The following is a 20,237-nucleotide window of genomic DNA, read 5'->3' on the forward strand; positions in this document are numbered from 1 at the left end:
GTTGTTGGTATTGGTTGGAGGGGCATAAAAGAAAAAGAAAGGTCTGGTGGTGTGGTGGTGGTGTTTCACGCGTATGAAGGTGTGGATGTTGGTGAGCCACCCCTTGCCAGCTGGCTGTCGGGGGAGGTCCCCAGATCCCTCTCCCCCTCGCTCTGCACGTGACTTACCACCTCACTCCATCTCTCTCTCTCTCTCTCTCTCTTTCTTTCTCTCTCTCTCTCTGTAAAAAGCCATCGCTTTCCTCGTCGATCAATTATATCAATCCAAACAACCTAAAAAAAATCAAATCCCTCTCCCCCCTTCCCTCCCTCTTTCCCTCTCTCTCTCTCTCTTCCTCGTTTCCATCACTCTCTCTCTCTCTCTCTTTCTCTCTCTAATATAAATATAATTTATGTAGGTTTTCTTTACATATTGTTTCATCAGTCTTTCCGTTCCTCATTCTGCGATACATTTCACCCACGGATATACCTTGTATTGTGGTATATGTATTAGGATTTGTTCATTTCTGGGAAATCTATGTTAGGGGTTTTGGTGTTTGGATGATGCTTCGGATGCGGACCAATTGAGATTCAAATGCTATTGTATGCTAAACTGGATTGGATTTCTAATGCCTGGATCTGCTGGCGGTAATCATGTTCTTCAATTTAGTTGTTTCCATTTCTTCTATAGCGATTGCTTCCGTAGTGTGAATTTACTTATTGCTGTGATTGTGATGATGGTTGATTATATTTATTTCTTTTTAAAATTGATTTGATTGTCATTTTGATTAACCAAGCTTAGATGTAGATTTGCATAGAATTTCAGTGTTAGAATCGTAATGTGATGCGATTTGGAGGAATCGGGGTTAAATTATTTTACATTGGGAATGATGGGTTATGCTTAAAGATCTGGGAATTTGCTCTAATTTAGGTTTCATTTCCTATGTTGCATAATTTGAGCTTGTGTATGTTTGTGTGATTGATAATTGTGGACATTTGCTGCACATAGTTGTGGGAATTCGTTCGTATTGTTAGTGCACTGGTTTTCATTGACTGCATTGGCATTAGCATAAATTGGAGGAGTTAAAGTTTAACTTAAGTGCTTTGCGACTTGGAATGTTAAACGAGATACTTCTGGGGCTGGAAAGTGATTATTGTGAATTTTTTATTTCTTATATATTTTGCCAAAGTTGTTGTGCTTCTAAAGATGCAGTTATTTGATGGCACTAAGTACTAGGATTGGAAGGTTGAATGAAATTTGGAAGCTTTAAGCCTTTAATAAGCATTTAAACTGTGTTTTAGGCATTATGTGCCAACCGAAACTATGAAGTGTGTGGTATACATACATAGCTTTAAGTATAGAACATGTGGAATAAAATATTGTTTGATAGCAACTAGTTAAGTAGAACTTATAAACTGTAAAATGACTGCATAATTAAATCATAGCAATGAATATGAGTTATTTACAACTCTTGACAAGCTAAGTACGAGATTGTTTGTTTGTAATTTTTAGGAAAGGGAATAGTATATATAAGTAAATGTCACCTTGTTTTATCTCATGAATATCCTTTACTATATACTAAGAAGAATCCAAATTTTATGTTGTATCAAGTGTCATTTTGAATAAAGAATTGTCCAGTAAAGAAAATTGAAAGTTTTCCATTTTTTTTTGCCACTTATCTATCTTGCGGCCATTTATTTGATGTTGAATACATGACTTTTGCACCTGGAAATGACTCTAGTGCATTGACTAGAACATTTTCTGAATAGTATCAATGCATCATATTATTTAACGGTTCTTTAATCTCGTGTACATAGCTTTTGTACCAGGAAAGAAGTTTGTACTTTTACTAAAGATGCATACACCATTAATTCTCATTTTTTTGTTATACTTAACATTGTTGTTGAGATTTGTAATGTAAGTTGCTTATTTTTGTGGAATTGATTGATTATAAATGGGTGAAGTTGATTATGACATAGAATATATTATAAAGTGACTGTAAAGAAGTGGCATTTTACTTTAATTTAGGTCAATGAAAGGGTGTTAAACTTAACTAAGAAAAAAAGGGAAAAAGTTGTTTTAGTGTTATCGTAGTCATGTCGGGCTATCAAATTTCACTGAGATGTTTTATATCAAGATTGATCCATTAGATTTATTGATACGAACAGCTAGGTGTAGACAATTTTCAATCTCTATTCTTGTGGAATTTATTGTTGGTTTAATATATACTTGGGCCAGTAATGAGAACTCTTTATTTTACTTTTTTTTCTTATAATAAATATGTTGTATCATTTGAATGCTGTTATGAGCTTGTAGCATATTTTTATTGACCTTGAGTCTGGTATATTGCTCGTCCTAAACGACATCTTTTGTTGTATAGGGATCTTTGATGGCTTCATTCTTAACTCTGTTTTATTTATTTAGTTGATTTGAATTTGATGTGAGCTTGTCTTTTATATAGGTCTTATGGCCTCCAGCTTGAAGAAGTCAGTAGAATTAAAGCTGTCATGCCTTGTTGTGTCGCTTAAGATTTAATCATCGCCTGAGAAATCTTTTATGGGGTGAGAAGTGGGGGCGAAATGGTTTTGCATTCCAAATATTTAAAGACATGGAGGAGACAAGAGATGACGCAGGGCCAGTTGAGCAGAGGCCTACGAATTCTTCATGTTGGCCGTCAGATTTCATCGATAAATTTGGATCTGCTACTTTGGGATCTCAGGAAGAGACCTTGAGCAATACCGAATCACCTAGACATTTTGATCAAGATGTATTATCATCTCAGAAAGCATCTCAAATTCTATGGCACAGTGGAATGCTTTCTGAACCAATTCCAAACGGTTTCTATTCTGTCATTCCGGTGAGGATTGCTGGTAGTTATGTTGGTATAGATAATTAATTAAATGTAGTATCTTTTTAGTTTAGATCTTTTACTTTTGTTAGAGCGACAAGTGATTATAACCATGAAAGCACATGTGTAATTTAAATTTTGTTGATTTAATTGTTATGCAATGATATACAGGAGAAAAGGCTTAAGGAGACTTTTGATGATATTCCTACTCTTGATGAGCTTCATGCCTTGAGAGGAGAAGGTTTTAAAGCTGATATCATTCTTGTAGATGCTTCTAAAGATAAGAAACTTTCTATGCTGAAGCAACTAATCATGGCCCTAGTGAAGGGATTAAACTCAAATCCAGCTGCTGTGATAAAAAAGATAGCAGGCTTGGTGAGAATTTATTAGTAATATTTTCATTTTCAAGTTATTTCAAATATTGTGTAAAACAAAGAATTAATTTTAATTTATTATCATGTGCCACACAATCCTATTTATCTAATTTTGTTTGATCAATTTCTAGTGATGATTTAATACAAATAATTTACTGTTTACATTCTATGTGATAAACTTGTCATGATGCTAATGATGCTGCGTGAGGAGAAATATAAGTTTTAGACATAGTTAACTATCTCACATTTTTTATATAATGCCATTTTATTGCTTGTGCAAAGACACATTATGTGTGTGGGATATTGTTACAAATTTTGTGAATCCTAAATGTACAACATGTTTACTTTATGTGCCAATATTTTTGTATCATCAGTTTTTTTTGTTGGTTATAGTTGAGTTTTATCATCTTTTATTTCTCAATGCAGACTGACAACTTTTTTACTAACATTCTTGTGAAAACTTACAAAGGACATATTACTTAACTTCTTTTTGCTTGCTTTCATGTGAAGGTTTCTGATTTCTATAAACGGCCAAATTTAGAAAGTCCAGCAAAAGCTGCACTAGAAGAAACCTCCCACATGTTTGAGAATCGTGGTCTGCAGCTGTTGGGGCAAATAAAGCATGGTTCATGCCGTCCTCGGGCAATCTTATTTAAGGTCTTAGCGGATACTGTAGAACTTGAAAGTAGGCTCATTGTGGTAAGTTTTAACTTAATTTGGTGAGGTGGGGTGTTATTATTTCCTCCTTCCTTGTTTTATTGGTTTTAGTCTAGTAGTTATTATGTATTTGTGTAAGTTTGACTGCAGTTTGAGGGAACTAAATTTGTTCAGTGTGATTAATTACTGAGAATTTTAGCTAATATTTGAAGGTTTTTTTTATCAGGGTTTGCCTAGTGATGGGGTTGTTGAGTATTCAGACTCATATAAGCATATGTCTGTCATAGTTGAATTGAATTCTGTTGAATACTTGGTTGATCTCATGCGGTTTCCGGGCCAGCTTCTGCGCCGCTCAACGAAGGCAATTTTCATGAGCCATATTTCTGCAGCAGGGGAAAGTGATTCTGCCGAAAATGACTCATGTGATTCACCAATGGAACCAAATAGTCCTCTATATGGGTTCTCAGAGAGGGTTGATCCTGATAGGTCAGATGGTTGCATATCTTGAACCTACATATGCTTCACTTCTTTTAAACTAACGATTCTACTCATTATTTATGTATGCTTCACAAAGTTGATAATAATTAGTTATTTATTTTTGTCACCAGTGCTGAAAAAGATGAAAATCTTCAATTGCAAAGAAGGCTTGATTCAAATGTACCAGGTCTGTCATTGCGAAATATGATGTTGCGATCTGCTACCTCTATAGACAGGAAATTAAGGTAATATTTTCCATTCTTTACCTCGACATTTTCATGTTTATTACTGTTAGTCTTTTTTCTTCCATTTATTTGTTCTCTACATTTTCTATAACTTATACTCCTTGAAAGTATAGATTATGATTCTTCCTATTGAACTTATTTCTTCAATTTCTCAGTTTATCTCATAGCGAACCAAACATTGCAACTACATTTTGGCGACGTAGTCGGAGGAAGGTCATTGCAGAACAGCGGACTGCTAGTTCAAGGTTTTTCTTGTTTTTGGATTTTATACGCGGCTTGTCTTTACAAATGGGATCATAATATATTCTGGGGATTGGATATTACTCATCAAGATGCATTTCAGTTATGTATTGGAATGGCTCTAATGTATTTTTAATTTTGCAGTCCAGAACATCCGTCTGTTCGAGCCCGTGGGAGGTCCATGCTTAGTGGTGATAGAAAATCATTTAGAGATTATGCTGATGACATGTCTGCATCGAGGTTTTTATCTGTCTTTATACTGTTATATCTACATACCTAGGGTGCTTGATAGTTTATTATACTCCCTGAATTCTAGTCTTTTATGCTAACATTTTTTAGCAGGTAAACAAGCAGAAAGTGATTAACTAAGTTCATTTTTGTCTGATTTCATATTGCATTATCTGTCTAGCTATGCTGCAGATTGTTAATCTTGGGAATTTATTTCATTATTGTAACTTCTTTTTGTTGATTGTGAGCTACAGGTCGGATGGTGCATCAACATCAGAGGCTCGTAGGATTAGAAGGAGAAGCATTAGTATCACACCAGAAATTGGTGATGATATAGTGAGGTTGGTGTTTGCTTCATTATGTTTAGTAATTTTTATTTTTTTAGTTTGTGAATTTTCTGACCTTTTATTTGACAAAGTGCATTGATTGCATTCTCTCTACACGAACTTTTATTTCATTGAGATTCAATGAAGTAAATAATCCTTTTATCTGTTTCTCTTAAGAGTCTCTTCTTGGAATTCGTTTGCTAAGTTTATTGGTGAGGGTGAGGGTGGGGGTGGAAGTGATTACTAAAGGAAGATGAAGTGTATTGTAAATAAATTAGATTTGCTGTAATAACAATATGTTATTGAGAATAGTAAATTGAAAACTGAACATGATCAAGAGAGGTTGCATACAAACATTATTAGGATACAGCAATGCTGTTGATGGGCATAAAGTAATGAAGAAAATGCCAGGTGGTCAGAGGTGTATGGTTGATTTAGGATAGAAAAATTTGAATCTTGGAGGGATGATGTACAACGATCAATGAGATTTTCTCAAGGGTAGGAAATTTCAGATGTCATTCTTGTTTTTTATGAGGCAGGGAGATTGTTGTAGAGGTTTCTATAAACAGGGAATCAATTTCAAAATTTCAAGTATTTGGATCTCTATAGTTTTGTTATGGAGAGGAATGGTTTGAGGAGATAGATATTGGGATACTGACGAAATCAGCTAATTTTTCTTGCTCTATAACACTATGTTTGGTAAGAACGAAGGAGAGTTGGATGGATGTGGAGTTGGAGTTTAAAGCATGGAGAGGATAATAACTATTCTATATGTTGTTTAATATTGGGAGGAGAGTCGAAAGGTTGCATACAAAATTACTATACTACCTAATATAAAATATATATTTAATTTTTTTTAGGGTAATATAGTAATTTCCTTTACATTTTTTTGTTTTTGTTTTGTATTCTCATCCTTCCATTTTTTGAGGGATTAATTTTGGTAGATTAGGAAGTAGGCCTCATCCCGCTATCTCTCATCTCCCTCCTGCTTTCCCTTTTGCAAAAAGAAAAAGGATTTTTGCTCTACTTAAATCCTTTTTAATCCCACCTTCTCCATCTTTCCAAAAATCTGTCTTCCAAATATAGTGTAAATGATAAGTGGGTAGTTTGAGAGCTGAGGTTTTGGGATGAGGTGATCTTTTGTTTTCTATCCATTTACTTCGGTTCTTGATGTTTCTAGGAGGTTAACTGAGCTATGGAGTGTTCTTTGATAAAAAGGAATCATGATCATTAATTGGTTAATAGACTGAAGCATATGCCTCTTTATTGAGTTCAATAGGAGGAAATATCAGTCTAGTTGCAATTCTGTAGTATTCGGGTAATTAATATTGAAAAGCATTTAGTGTGAGAACAAATGCCAGCAACAAGAAAATTGCAATATGCAAATAAATTTGGTTATACATACAGTAGAGTAGCCCCGGTCTTCCTCACTTTTTGTATGTTGCTATTGATGGGTTTAAGTGAGGATTTGAAGGTTGGAAGGTTTTTCCTTTGTTGGGGCTGGAGATTGACTTTAGTTATGATGACAGCTTTACCGTGTATTTTGAATTACTGCATTTCCCAGCTCATGATGGCTAGTATTTTAAATGGAGATTTGGAAAGGTTGATTTTTCTTGAGGTAGGATAATAAATTACCATAAGATGTAATTTTTAACCAATAACTGGAAGAGTATATGTAGTGGGAAACTTAAGTGGGAGAATGTAGTCTCCAAGGCATTATTATGAAGGTTCTCGTTTAAAATATTTATATAAATATATAGCGAAGACCAGTAGGAGTATGGTCTTCATCTTAAAATTGGGATTCCAATGTTACATTTAAGGCTCTTTTAGAAGTCTCTGAGATAATATTTTGGGAAGATATTTGGTGTGTAATATACCTTTTTCTCCTTAGTTTCCTTGGGCAATTGGTTGTCTTATTCATGTGTTTCTGCTCTTTCTTTAATAATGTATCCAGAACAGTATTAACTTAAATGTTTGTTTGGGAAAAGGGAATTTTACATCCCAGAAAAAATCTTGATTTTTTATGCAAGCAAAATGAGATCTCGACTTTGGACAGGCCATTTGGTCCAACGGGTAGAATTTTTTTTGGGTCTCAAAATAGTCATCATTATCTGCCTTAGCTTTAGCAGCTGCTATAGTTAGCTGTATTTTCCCCCATAATCATTTGTGCGAAGAAGCATGTGTCATGCATAATAATTATAACTCTTTCTAGTAGAATATATTGTCTGGGGAAAGGTAACCACATTAGAATATTCATAAACAAGAAGTTTAGGCCTATTAGTTTTTGTTGCTTTTTATATACAGTTGACTCTAACCTTTAAAAATATTTCTTTGACTGTTTTTTTTTTAATATTATGTTGCTGTGATTTGGGATCTTTATTTATATGTTGCATGTTAAAACTACTTTCGGCAGTGGTATTTTTACTTTTAACAAATTGTAATCTTGTTTAATTGTGGAGAATAATAGTATTCATTGAATTATTATAGGGCTGTGCGGGCTATGAATGACACATTGAAGCAAAATCGTATTTTGAGAGAGCGTGGTGAGGATGGATCGTTTTCACATCCTTCAGATGACAGAAATAGTTCTAATCTACAGAACGTATGTTTCTTTAACCTTGGTTGCAGAAAACTGAGCCTAATCAATTATAATTTGCAATAATGTAGCACGCGGAAATATTTGATTTGTTCTCTCTGTTAATGAATGTTTCATGTTTGTATATGTATACCTATTTATTTGGCATGCTTGCTAAGGAGTGTATCATAGGTCTTTTTTCTCTGTGTTAATTCAATTATTATCTGTAAATATGCACAAGCTCAGTACGGGGAAGATCTGATTTATCATCTTTGATAATGGATATTTCATGTTTGTATATGCATATTAAGATTTGTTCGGCACACTTGCTAAGGAATCTGGGAGGGTGGCTGCAAGTAGTAGGGCAATATTAAATATTAAGATGCATTTTTTATTTTTTGTTTGTGATGTTGTCTAAAATTTTTGTTGTCAGTATGAGCCAAATGTAGTATTATGGATTATGTTCACATGGATTATTTGTATATTTTTGTTATAGTTTTACGAAAGTTTATAACTTTTAGTGGAAAATAAAAAGGTATAATATTGTTTTACTTGGGAAATTTGTTTAAGTTCTTTATTTTAAAATTTTGGTAAGCTAATGATTTAAGCATTCTAGCTTTTTGTATGAATGCTAGTTGCTTTGCATGACACCTCATGCTTCAAGTATCTTCATGACATAAAAGTTATGTGATGGAAATAATGTTCTTTATTCTCTTTTCCAGGACAATATAGGTTCTCAGAAGGCAATGTCGTTGCCCTCATCTCCCCATGATTATAGGAGTCAAAATTCCAACAGAAGTGGGCACTCTGGTTATGTAGTAAATGATGAATTGGTCTCAACATGGAATAGAGTCCTACAGTCTTCGTTGTTTAATAACCAACCTCTATTACCTTACCATGAATGGAATATTGATTTCTCAGAGTTGACTGTTGGAACTCGTGTTGGTATTGGTAAGTATAATTTTAGAACTTTCTATATTTTTGGCTTGAAAACCACTTTTTTTGCCCCTCCATACTATTCGTTAGTTTCAATACTCTATATAACTGTAGTTCACATTGAGGTAAGCTTTGTTTTTTTTTTAGTTCTTATGATAGGCCTCCTATACTTTTTACATATACTAGGAGCAGTAAGACTAAGAGTGAGTGACAATCTGTAGTGGACACTTATTGGGGGTAATGGTGGTCTTTTTTCTTATCACATATAAGTGGTGAGCTGTAAAGGTCACGAGGGTGTTTGTGCATGGGGATTGTGAAGGGAATTTAAATACTGGTAGAGTGGCAGGGCAGGCATTTTGTGTCAGTGAATTTTTTGGTGTGCTTTGTGTCTAGGGAGAGTTTCAAATATATCGAACCCTTGGTAACCTTTTGTTTGTATTTGTACTGATACTAATAGTAATATCACAGTCGTGCCATTATTGCGTAATTTACTTACTGTTCTGTTGATCTGTGCTGTGTGATGGTGTATATACCTCAGATTTGACAAGTCAGTGCTTGTCATCTTATCAGTTCTCTTGAAACAGTTTTCTGAAAGATTTATCAATGTGATATAAAATTTTCATGGTTTACCTTATTTTTGGCATTCAAGTGCTAATACCCATCCATGCTGGTAGTTGATTTGGCATGAAAATTAGAGATCCCATTTGTATATGTCTAGCATTAAATGGTGGCCCAGTTGCAATCCTATTTATTCTGTAAGTTGGAATTTTAAGACTGCTCATGAAGGAAGGGAAGTAAGTTTAAGTGGGTTTCTATTTGTGGGGAAGTAAGTTTTAAGTGGGATTCTATTTGTCTTGGAGGTTTTTCATTGCAGAATTTACTCTTAAGAATATAGAGAATAATTGTTGGAAAGGTGTGTTAAAATTTGAAGGTATTCCGGAACCTGATAGTGCAAGAATGAAATTGAGTTATCGAAATGGGTGTATGGGATTTATGTATAAATCTTTGGTGAATAAAATGAATTTTTTTTATGAATGTTGAAGTTCAATAGTATACATTAATTGGAGTCATTGGATAGTTATGGATGATCGCTTGAAATTGTTTTAAATAGTATATGCCTTGAATATACGCTTTCGTATATGTATTTCCATCAGTAATCGAAGTATTTGGAGTCATAATTGCTAGTTATGTAAAACATTGACTAATTTTAACAATTAGGGAGAAAAAAGTACATCTTGGGCAACAATTATGGTCCAAGTTTCTCATTCTTTTGATGTTTGTGTATTTTTCACATCTAGGTTTCTTTGGAGAAGTCTTCCGCGGCATTTGGAATGGAACTGATGTAGCAATTAAGGTTTTCCTAGAGCAAGATTTAACTGCTGAAAACATGGAAGATTTCTGCAATGAGATTTCCATTCTTAGGTATTCACTGAGCACACTGGTTCTTATAGCGCTCTTAATATTTTTATTTTATTTTGTTTTATATGTTCTTTGCTATATTTTGTTTATTATCTAGTCTTCTAACTTCATGCCCTTTGTGTTGGTATGTGTGGTTATCCAGCCGACTTCGACATCCAAATGGTACTTACCTCTTTACCTGCTGGTGCTAAATTTTAAGTTTTTAATCTCTTGTTATTTAAATTGTTTACATATAGCACACCAAGTCGATCAAGTTCACATTGTTTTCAACAATTTGTGACGACGGGTGTTGGTATCTGCAGTTATTTTATTTCTGGGTGCGTGTACAAAGCCTCCACGTCTGTCGATGGTTACTGAGTACATGGAGACAGGATCCTTGTATTATCTGATTCACTCTAGTGGTCAAAAGAAGAAGCTTAGTTGGCGTAGAAGGTTAAAAATGTTACGAGACATTTGCAGGTCTGTCCAGCGTACTTTTTTTCTTTGGGTATAGTTTGCAGGTTTTACATAGTACAAGAATCTGTGTTGTGTTTCTTTTGAATCTGTTGTTTTGGAAGTTTATGAATAACTTTACACTTTCATGCATGTAAGTGCCTCAGTTTCCTTGAACCTTTGGTACTTTCTATTTTAGTCATTTGTTCTCTTTGTCTCTCTCTCTCTCTCATCGTTCTCATTCGTTTGTAATTAATTCTTCCTAGATTTACCCTTGGAGGTTTGCTGTATTTTTTTATCTTTGTATTGCGTGGAATTAATGGGCAACAGACACATGAAGTTTACTTGAACCAACCAGAATGCTATTATTAAAGACTTATAAAATAATTGGATGCAGGGCATGCTACTTCTAGTTCATCAGATGATAATTAATATCGCCAGTTGTTTCCAGACCATAAATATTGCCAATTTTTCTTTTTTTAACTGACAAGGAGTGCTATCGTGTGGTGATTAATATCTTCTGTTGGAACAGGGGGTTGATGTGCATACACCGAATGAAGATTGTTCATCGGGACCTAAAAAGTGCAAATTGTCTTGTGAATAAGCATTGGACAGTCAAGATCTGTGATTTTGGGCTATCAAGAATAATGACTGAGAGTCCCATTAAGGACTCCTCGTCCGCAGGAACTCCAGAATGGATGGCACCTGAACTAATTCGAAACGAACCCTTCAGTGAAAAATGTGATATATTTAGCCTTGGGGTCATAATGTGGGAACTCTGCACTCTGAGCAGACCATGGGAAGGTGTACCACCAGAAAGGGTATATGCGAATATAATATACTTTTCATTTGCTTATTTTGATTATAACATATTACTTTTCTTATTCTTTGAGAACTATATTCGAATTCCAGAGTTATGAATTGAGCATGATCTACTGCTCTACAGGTAGTTTATGCTGTTGCTAATGAGGGGTCCAGACTGGAGATTCCTGAAGGTCCTCTAGGCAGGTTAATCTCAGGTTAGAGCTGGATAATTTACTTTTAATGGAGATGGATGTTAAAACTACTTTTTCTTCATTTTGTTGTGTTTAGTGTCGAAGCTTAGTTTTATTTTATTTATATAAAATATAAAAACATGTTTTTGATTGCACAGATTGTTGGGTAGAACCGGATCAAAGGCCAAACTGTGAGGAGATACTCACCCGATTACTGGACTGCGAGTATTCTCTTTGCTGAGACTGTCTGTCGTTTGTATAGAAAACCTTGGGTAGAGAGGTGTTGTCTTGTATTCTCGGCTTCAGTTGTATACTGTCATGAGTTTTCTCACCATTGTACAATCACAAACTGTTGTCTTTTTTTGTTCTTTTTGTTTCATTTCCCCTTTCCAATGGTGCAAACCCATCCTTTTTTGTGCAATCAAATCAGAGTTTGTTGAATGAGCAAGAAGAGTTGAATTCAATTTCTTTTCCACCCTTTCTCAAGTTCCACAAGAATATTTTCATTAACCCCACAAGGGGAATAAAAATGAAAAAGAAAAAAAACTTATATGCATAGTTTAGCCAGCTTCACTGTAATGGTGTTTGAACGTGTTAACTACTGAAAACTAAAAGCAAAAAAAGAAGAGAGAAAAAAAATCTCTCATTGTGAAAATACTCAAAATTTGATTACATTGTACATTCATTACTTTTCCCGCAAAACTTTCAATGAAGGATTTGTTATTAGTGTTTTCTCTGTCAATCATCAATGCGACGACTATTCAGTGCATCTTCAAAACGACAACAAGAATCGACCCTCATCTCCGTACTGGTATCGTTTTCCGGCGCAGGATAGTAAGTACCTCTAAGCTGCACATCCCTGCGGTTTGGCATCGGTAGGAAGAAATTCATGAAATGCTCATGGGCCGTTCCATGGATGAACAGCTTCCTCAACGTGATGCACTCAGACATCAACCCAGCCGCCGGCAACGACAGGCTGCGCTGGTTCACGTCCTGGTCCTGCGGCGGCCAGTAATCAAGCTCGTCAAGGCTCAAAATCCCAATCCCATTAAGAAAAAACCTCTCCCAAAGGCTTAGATCCATTTGTCCAGCCGGCGCCGTCAGCACATAGCCTATGGTGTCCTTACAATCCAAAACCATTTTCGTCAGCTTTGGATAAATCGTGAGGGAGCTCAACCCAAATTCTCGCTCCATTGGTTTGGATCTCCTCCGGCAATCTCCCTCAATCTTTATCCTAATCTCCTCCAAGTTTGGACAATCCTCCAGACCTGCCATTGTTAGCGGCGATAGTAGCTCTCCCACGGCGATCCATAGAGAGAGATACTCCAGACGATCCCAGCTCTTGCTGCTCCAAAGCCCAACGCCGTCGTAGGAGGTATTGGCCATGGCGTCGAAATCGAACTTGTATTTCTTCCGGCTTCTCCGCTCGTACTCGTACTCGTCTTCGTCAATGTCATTATCATGTTCGATGGAGTCTATCATATCAAAATTATGATACCCTCCGCCAGAATCGTCCAAATTTCCCCAGACGCAATCGATGTGGAGCCGCTGAATCCGTTCGCAAATAGGCTCCAGAGCTTGCAACGACGCTTTCGCGTCCAGGTTTTTACAACAGGAGATCGAAACGTCAACGAGAGTTCGATGGAGCAAACAAGCCAGTGTTCTCAACCCTTTTACTGTAATCCCCTTGCACCCATAGATATGAAGCTTCCTCAGCCTACAACAACCTCTAGCGATCTCTATTAGCCCCATGTCCGTCAAGTCCGCTGAATTCTTGATCGACAGCGACTCAAGCCCTTGGCAAAGCGCAATTCCGTCCAGCTGCGATCCGACCGCTGCGCACAACCCATGGAATTGGCCGAGCTTCAGAGCCCTTAACTTAGGGCATCTCCGAGCAAGCACTTCCAGAGCCAATCCACTGTCCCTGACATTCTGGCAAACATCCAGAACCAACTCCTCCAAAAATTGAAGCCCCGAGAAGAAATCAATCAAGCCGGCGCGGCTAATTCTGGCGTCCTCAGCGGTAAACCCATTGTCCTCGGGATCGCCACGCGTGTTCCAAAACGACGACGTATCTGCCACATGGAGAAGTGTTAGTTTGGGACAATTGGCGGCTATGGCGAGCAGAACCTCATCGCCGACGAAGCCAATCAGCCTGGGATCGAACCTGCAGGCAACGAGGAACTGTTTGAGGTTAGGACAAGCCTCTGTGATCGTACGAATCTCGTCATCCTTGAATCCTTCTGTAAACGACGTCGTCAGAAGATCTAGCTTGGTGAGGGATTTGGCTAGGCCGGGAGAGGCTTGGAGAACCGGAGGTAGGTCCTCCGTCCAGTAATAGAATTCCGACAAGTCCAACGTCGATAGCGAATGGCAATGCTCAAATAACGGGAAGAAGTCGTCGCCTGCGGGCTGCGACTGTGGCCGTTGATGCCACCGGACCAGCTTTACGTGGCGCAATCCAGGCCATTGAGGTGCCAGTACCTGTAGCGATCTCGCCGATCGCGCGTAGACGACGAGCGATGTCACCAAGGGGAACGCCACTCGCAGGCGACGCGCCAGCAGATTAGGGTCGAGGGAGGAAGCGGCGGGGGAAAGCAACGCGTGGCCCCACGGCGAGAGGAGGGAGAGATCGAGGTGGGTGACGGAGCCGAAGCAGCGGGGTATCAGGTGAAGGTCGCGCGCGTTGCCACGGAGGGCGAGGGAGGTGCGCGTGGCTCTTTCCAATGCCCGGAATCTTCGGCAGACTAAGGAGAGACGGTTACGGCTCCGGACGTCAGAAAGGAAGGAGAAGATAACAGAAAGAATAACCTCCGGTAAGTCGTTGATTGTGGCGGCGACGGGGATTATCGCCATTCTCGGCGACGCGCTTGACGCTGCCGTGGCTAAGACTCGCCTCGGAAGGTAATGGCTTCTGCTATTTACATATGTGTATTTTTTTTTTTTTTTAAATTTTCCTCTGTTCCTTTGGATTAAATTTTCTGATGATATTTCTGGGAGATTTTTGGTTTGGGGTGAGGTTTTGGGGGAGAGAGAGAGAGAGAGTACTTAACTTAACTTAGGTGGTGTGATAGTTGAGTTGAGTTGAGTATGTAGTAGATTGTAGATGTAGAAGTAGTACCGTACCACGTGAATAGAAGATAGTTACGTGTCCTTGTGCTGAGAATGGAAGGAGGGAGAGAGAGGTGAGCGAGTGAGTAAGCGCGTGGAGTGGGAGGTGGGGTAATTGGGTCCAGATATGATATGAGAGCTTTATCCTGTTGTCTCCTGCTTTGTCCGGATACGCGGTATTTCCTCTTCTCCAATCTCTTCTCTTTTGACTTACGAGAGAGCGCTGCCTATACAGTCAGTCAGTATAGGATTATCCAGATAACCATTCTTTATTATTATTATCATTATTATTATTATCATTATCATTATTATTATTATCATTATTATAAAGTACATACCATGCCAAAATAAATTTAAAAAAATAAAAAAACAAAAACAAACTTACGTGGATGGGAGGTAAAGGAGAAAGGTAAATAGCACTTAGGTTCCTGTCTTATCCCAAAATAAATATTACTTAGTTCTTTATTTTAAAGGGAAATTTACTGCATAGATACTTATTTTATTCATTTTGTTGCTAATAAGTATTTAATTTTTAAAAATTACGGTATAAATACTTATTTTGTTCATTTTGTTGCTAATAAGTATCTAATTTTTAAAAATTGCGGTATAAATACCCATTTTGTTCATTTTGTTGCTAATAAGTACCCAATTTTTAAAAATTGCTGCATTAATACTCAAAATTCAACTTTTTAGACTCTGTCGTTAGTACCCACTTAACAGAGTTACTATTAAGGAAACGTGTACTGTCCTGATAATTCTTCTTTTTTTTTCACCTAATTAATTAAGAAAATACAATAAGTACCATCAATAATGTGTCTAACTTTATTTTTAGCCCGATAAAAAGTCCAAGAGGAAACTTTAGAGTACTTACTATCAGATGTCATCTGTCTGTAAGACTTTAGAGTACTAATTTTTATTTTAATTAGTTTTATGTATTTTCTTAATTAATTAGGTGAAAAAAAAGAAGAATTATCAGGACAGTACACGTGTCCTTAATAGTAACTCTGTTAAGTGGGTACCAACGGCAGAGTCTAAAAAGTGGAATTTTGAGTATTAATGCAGCAATTTTTAAAAATTGGGTACTTATTAGCAACAAAATGAACAAAATGGGTATTTATGCCGCAATTTTTAAAAATTGGGTACTTATTAGCAACAAAATGAACAAAATAGGTATTTATGCCGCAAATTTCCCTATTTTAAATAATAAATTTTTTAATATAAAGGTTTTCATTCTTCATTAAATGCGTTCTTATAATCTATACATTATTTAAAAAATATTAAATTAAAAAAATTATAATTATAGTACTTTTTATTATTTATAAATGATTAGACTATAATTTTTTTAAGTAAACAAATTCGTTCTTTTATATACTTGATCGAGGTTTAAATAATTTATTTAACTTAAATAAGTTATTTGAATTTTGTATTTAATACAATAAATAGTTTAAAAAAATTTCACAAACTCGTGAAAGGTTTTATATAATTACAATATATATTATCATATAAAAAATTAATAATTTTTTTACATGCCAAAAATTAAGAAGAATGAACCGATGAATATATTTTCAAGGATAAAACTTGAGAATTTTCCTAAATTATTAAAATTTGAGAAACGAAACAAATAATCGATATATTAAACAAATAATAAAAATTGCAATAATTATAGTTTTCTCTTTAAATTTGACATTTTTTAAAAGGTCAATAGGGTATAGAGATCAAATTGTAGCATTTAATGCAAAAATGGGACCTGTGTGCTCAAAACTTTAAAGATGAGACTTAAGTGATACTATTAGTATAAAATTTAAGGTTTGATCTTACTCTCTATTACTAACATCATATTCTTGGCACATTTATGGAAAATGAGTGTCGCACATCTCACAACGATAAGGGCCAGAAACATCACCACAAAGGGAAATAACAAACAACCTAACATAAAGCATATAATATATAACATAATATTCACAATGGGGTGGAGTTTGAATGCCTGACCTTGGGTAAAAGCATATATACTTCCATGCCAAGTACAAAAGTATATATTAAATCATCCTAATTCCATATTTCTATCTCGCTAAGTGCAAGTCATAGTTGACAATTGGTGAAGAGAGTTGCTAGCTTTTGGTGATAATGATCTCACTCTCTATTACAAGACCAAGACTAATGGAACGCGATTATGGTATATATATATGCCGTGAGACTGCATATAAACCTCCAACCCAACTTCAATTAATACCCTATTTAACAGTGTGTAAATAGTGCTACGACATATATATTGTGCACTGTTCACACGGCAAAAACTTTTTTTTAATATATATCATATCTTTTTTTTTTTAAATAAATATATTTATATCCTATATATATATAAATATATAAGTATTATTTGAGTTTATATTTTCTGTTAAGTTTTTTAAATTATAAATACACATGTAATTTAATTTTCAAAATAAAATTTCAAATGCATTAATTGAACACTTGTGAGACGAATATAATATCGGAAAATTAGTTAATTTAATTAATATTTCAAGGGTATGTTATGTTTTAGAGTTAATTGAATGTATTTTATTTTAGTAGTGTAATATTTAAATAGGAAAATGTAATGTGTTATTATAATTTGTCAAGTTTTAATATTTATGAAATAAGGTTCATGTAATTAATAATAACATTTTTACTTAATTGATTAGTTAAATAAATAAATGATAAAATAATATAATAATAAAAAGAATATTCTATTTTATTAAAAAATAATATACTAATAAAGAATGGAGGATTTTGGCGTCCCTCACAGGACTAAGTCCTTTATGTGGGCCCCAGAAATTTGCCAAGTGTCAAAGTTAGATTGGTATAAAAGTGTTGACTTTTGAGTATTATGACTTGATATAACCGGTTGTGATTTTTTAGTTGGCACTGTTTTAGTAAGTGGGGGGTAGAAGGGTAATTTTAGGTCCAGTTGAGGGTTTTATAGTAAATATAGGTAAGAGTTGGGACTTATTTACGATTGTGGACACGTAACTATTTGACTGCTACTAAGTAACTATTATAATTGACTTAGACGAATGTATAATAAAATAACGTAACAAAAACTGAAGTTGTTATATTTTTTTTATGCTGTATAAGAAATGAATATAATGTGGTGGCAAATTTTTAATATAAATATATTTTTTTTAAATGTATTAATTATTGAATGACACACCGCATTACCATTTAGTAGTTAATTTTTGCATGGGTTTTTTATTTTGCATGAATATTGGGCATATTGGTATATGTATTGGCCAAGACAACTCACCAGTCGACATAGGCAAGCACCTCTCATCGGCATAGGAAAAGCACACCTCTAGCACACCTCTGGTCGGTATAGGCAAAGCACTTTTCTAGCACACCTCTGCTCTACCATGACACATCTTTGGTCAGTAAATGACACATCTCTGGTCTAGCATGACATATCTCTGGTGTAGCGAAACACTTTATTGGTCGGGCAAAACAAATGACTGCTCGGTCAAAATACTCCATTGGTCGGCCATAACATTTTACTGGTTAGTCAAAAATCTTCACCGGTGGGACAAAAATTACGCATTACAGTAACACTGTTGGATTTACTGCGTCGTTACACACATCGTTGAAGTCTGATGTGTTTACATTTTCAGAGAACGAAAGAACTACGGTACATATGAAAATCATAAACACACACGATCGATGACAGAAACTGGAAAATAACGGTGTTTTGATTCTCTCAATTTAGTCTGAGTATATTACGCAATATGTTATCACAATTATAGGGGGTTCACTCTCTCCCATTGATTATTTTCGAAAACGAAATTCATCAATTTCATGATCTTTAGTATACATATTACGAAATTAGTGGCTGATTTTGAAATTAATGAAAAATAATGTAAATCTTTAATTTGTTTTAAGCATATATGGAAAAATAAAAGTTTCTATGTCTAAACCTTTTTTTTAGTTGCAGTAAATAGGAAATTTTTATATGAATATATAACAACACTCATATTTACGATAATTAACTGATTAGCACAATTTTCTGTTATACATTTAAAGATGTGGGGTAATTTGCCATAAAAAAAAATTCAATTGTCACCACCCTTTTAATATATACTTTATTGGTTTTCCTATGAGCAAAAATTTTCCTTGTTATGCATAATTTTCCTTAAATCTTCTTATTTGTGGTGTATTAGAAATGGAAGACTCAAATCTAAATTCACATGAATTGGATAATTTGTTTTATTACAATTTAGAAGCCCGAAATGGTTTTTCAAACGTGGGACCCGAACCCATTGTAGTGGACCCGATACAAAAAAGTAATTGAGTGGGAATATACCAAGGCATTTGCACTATATTTTTTTTTTTAAATTCAGAAAAAAGTGTGAGGACAAATTTAGCAAATCATTGTCAGGGTACAGTGTAATGTAAATATATTTTAGAATATAATAACCAAACCAAAGAAAAGATGGAGAGGAACGGTTGTCGGTTATAGGGAAGAAGTTAGGGGTATTTTCGTATTTTACACCACTTAAGCTTCAACTCAAATCCTACCATTCAATCACCCCATCCAACGACCAAAAATGACCACAGGACTTAGTCCTGAAAAACAAAGTGAGGGACTCCAGAAGCTCCCATAAAGAATATATATTTTTGTGTAGTTTTTGGTGTTGTGGTTGGAATGGAAAAAAATATGGTGCTAAGATTCCTTAGTTTTGATGTTGGTGCAACGCCATATATGATGTTATGGGTTAGAGTTGCCCTAATAGATTCTTGTACATGAGAATATCTAATTTTAGTCATGATAACTAGAGTGAGATCTTTCTTACTTTATAATTGTTATGATGCATGGTATTACATATTTGAGTAATGATATCTGCACCCAAACAATACACATAGTGACGTGTCACTGCTTTTTAAAATAGTGGATCTCAAGTTTAATAGATATAATTGACTAGGCTAAACTGTTACATCATGTATGTAATATTTAAGTGTATATTTTGAGTGCACATATTATTACTCTACATAATTATGCTTTCGCATAGTATTAAGATCAAATCCAACACTGTCTTCTTCATCCTTCAATCCTTGAAAAATACACAATCTATTATCGTTTTCAAATAAACTTGTTATTGACAAAATCTATTGTCAATATTTTGGTGTTTAAATTGAAAGAATCATAAGCCTTTTTCTTGTTTTCAATTCAAATTCCTCACGTAAAAAAATAACTCCCCAGGGATCCACCTACAATATTCCTCAAACCTCAGTAGCACTAGCAGCAAACAGGGGAGACCAAGACCATCTCTTACACCTAGAAAACAACTTGCACTATAGAAAAATCAATGGTCAAGTGACTCCACATTGATGCTGCCCTATGACATTAATAGATGCAACGCACCCTAGCAGA

The 20,237-nt window shown here is 35.2% G+C and overlaps 2 protein-coding genes across 2 annotated transcripts; one reads left to right on the top strand and one right to left on the bottom strand.

Annotated features, from left to right (window-relative positions):
* Positions 1–264: 264 nt before the first annotated feature.
* On the top strand, positions 265–12,195 carry LOC133817375 (serine/threonine-protein kinase EDR1-like). The gene is made up of 17 exons (XM_062249878.1): positions 265–626; positions 2,441–2,836; positions 2,999–3,202; positions 3,712–3,900; positions 4,085–4,344; positions 4,467–4,580; positions 4,736–4,825; positions 4,965–5,060; positions 5,303–5,389; positions 7,862–7,976; positions 8,672–8,900; positions 10,184–10,307; positions 10,447–10,466; positions 10,607–10,763; positions 11,269–11,557; positions 11,683–11,755; positions 11,890–12,195. The coding sequence occupies exons 2-17, from the start codon at positions 2,588–2,590 to the stop codon at positions 11,970–11,972; spliced, it is 2,379 nt and encodes a 792-aa protein (XP_062105862.1). The 5' UTR covers positions 265–626; positions 2,441–2,587; the 3' UTR covers positions 11,973–12,195.
* Positions 12,196–12,348: 153 nt separating this feature from the next.
* LOC133817376 (F-box/LRR-repeat MAX2 homolog A) lies at positions 12,349–14,802 on the bottom strand. The gene has a single exon (XM_062249879.1). The coding sequence runs from the start codon at positions 14,585–14,587 to the stop codon at positions 12,470–12,472; it is 2,118 nt and encodes a 705-aa protein (XP_062105863.1). The 5' UTR covers positions 14,588–14,802; the 3' UTR covers positions 12,349–12,469.
* Positions 14,803–20,237: the final 5,435 nt, after the last annotated feature.

The sequence above is a fragment of the Humulus lupulus genome, chromosome 2, assembly GCF_963169125.1.
Source record: "Humulus lupulus chromosome 2, drHumLupu1.1, whole genome shotgun sequence".
NCBI lineage: Eukaryota > Viridiplantae > Streptophyta > Magnoliopsida > Rosales > Cannabaceae > Humulus > Humulus lupulus.

Coding starts and splice junctions, on each gene's coding strand:
- LOC133817376 (XM_062249879.1), bottom strand. CDS start 14,587: ATGGCGATAATCCCCGTCGCCGCCACAATCAACGACTTACCGGAGGTT.
- LOC133817375 (XM_062249878.1), top strand. CDS start 2,588: ATGGAGGAGACAAGAGATGACGCAGGGCCAGTTGAGCAGAGGCCTACG. Junction 8,901..10,183: donor TGGAACTCGTGTTGGTATTG/GTAAGTATAATT, acceptor TTTCACATCTAG/GTTTCTTTGGAGAAGTCTTC. Junction 10,467..10,606: donor CCGACTTCGACATCCAAATG/GTACTTACCTCT, acceptor TGGTATCTGCAG/TTATTTTATTTCTGGGTGCG.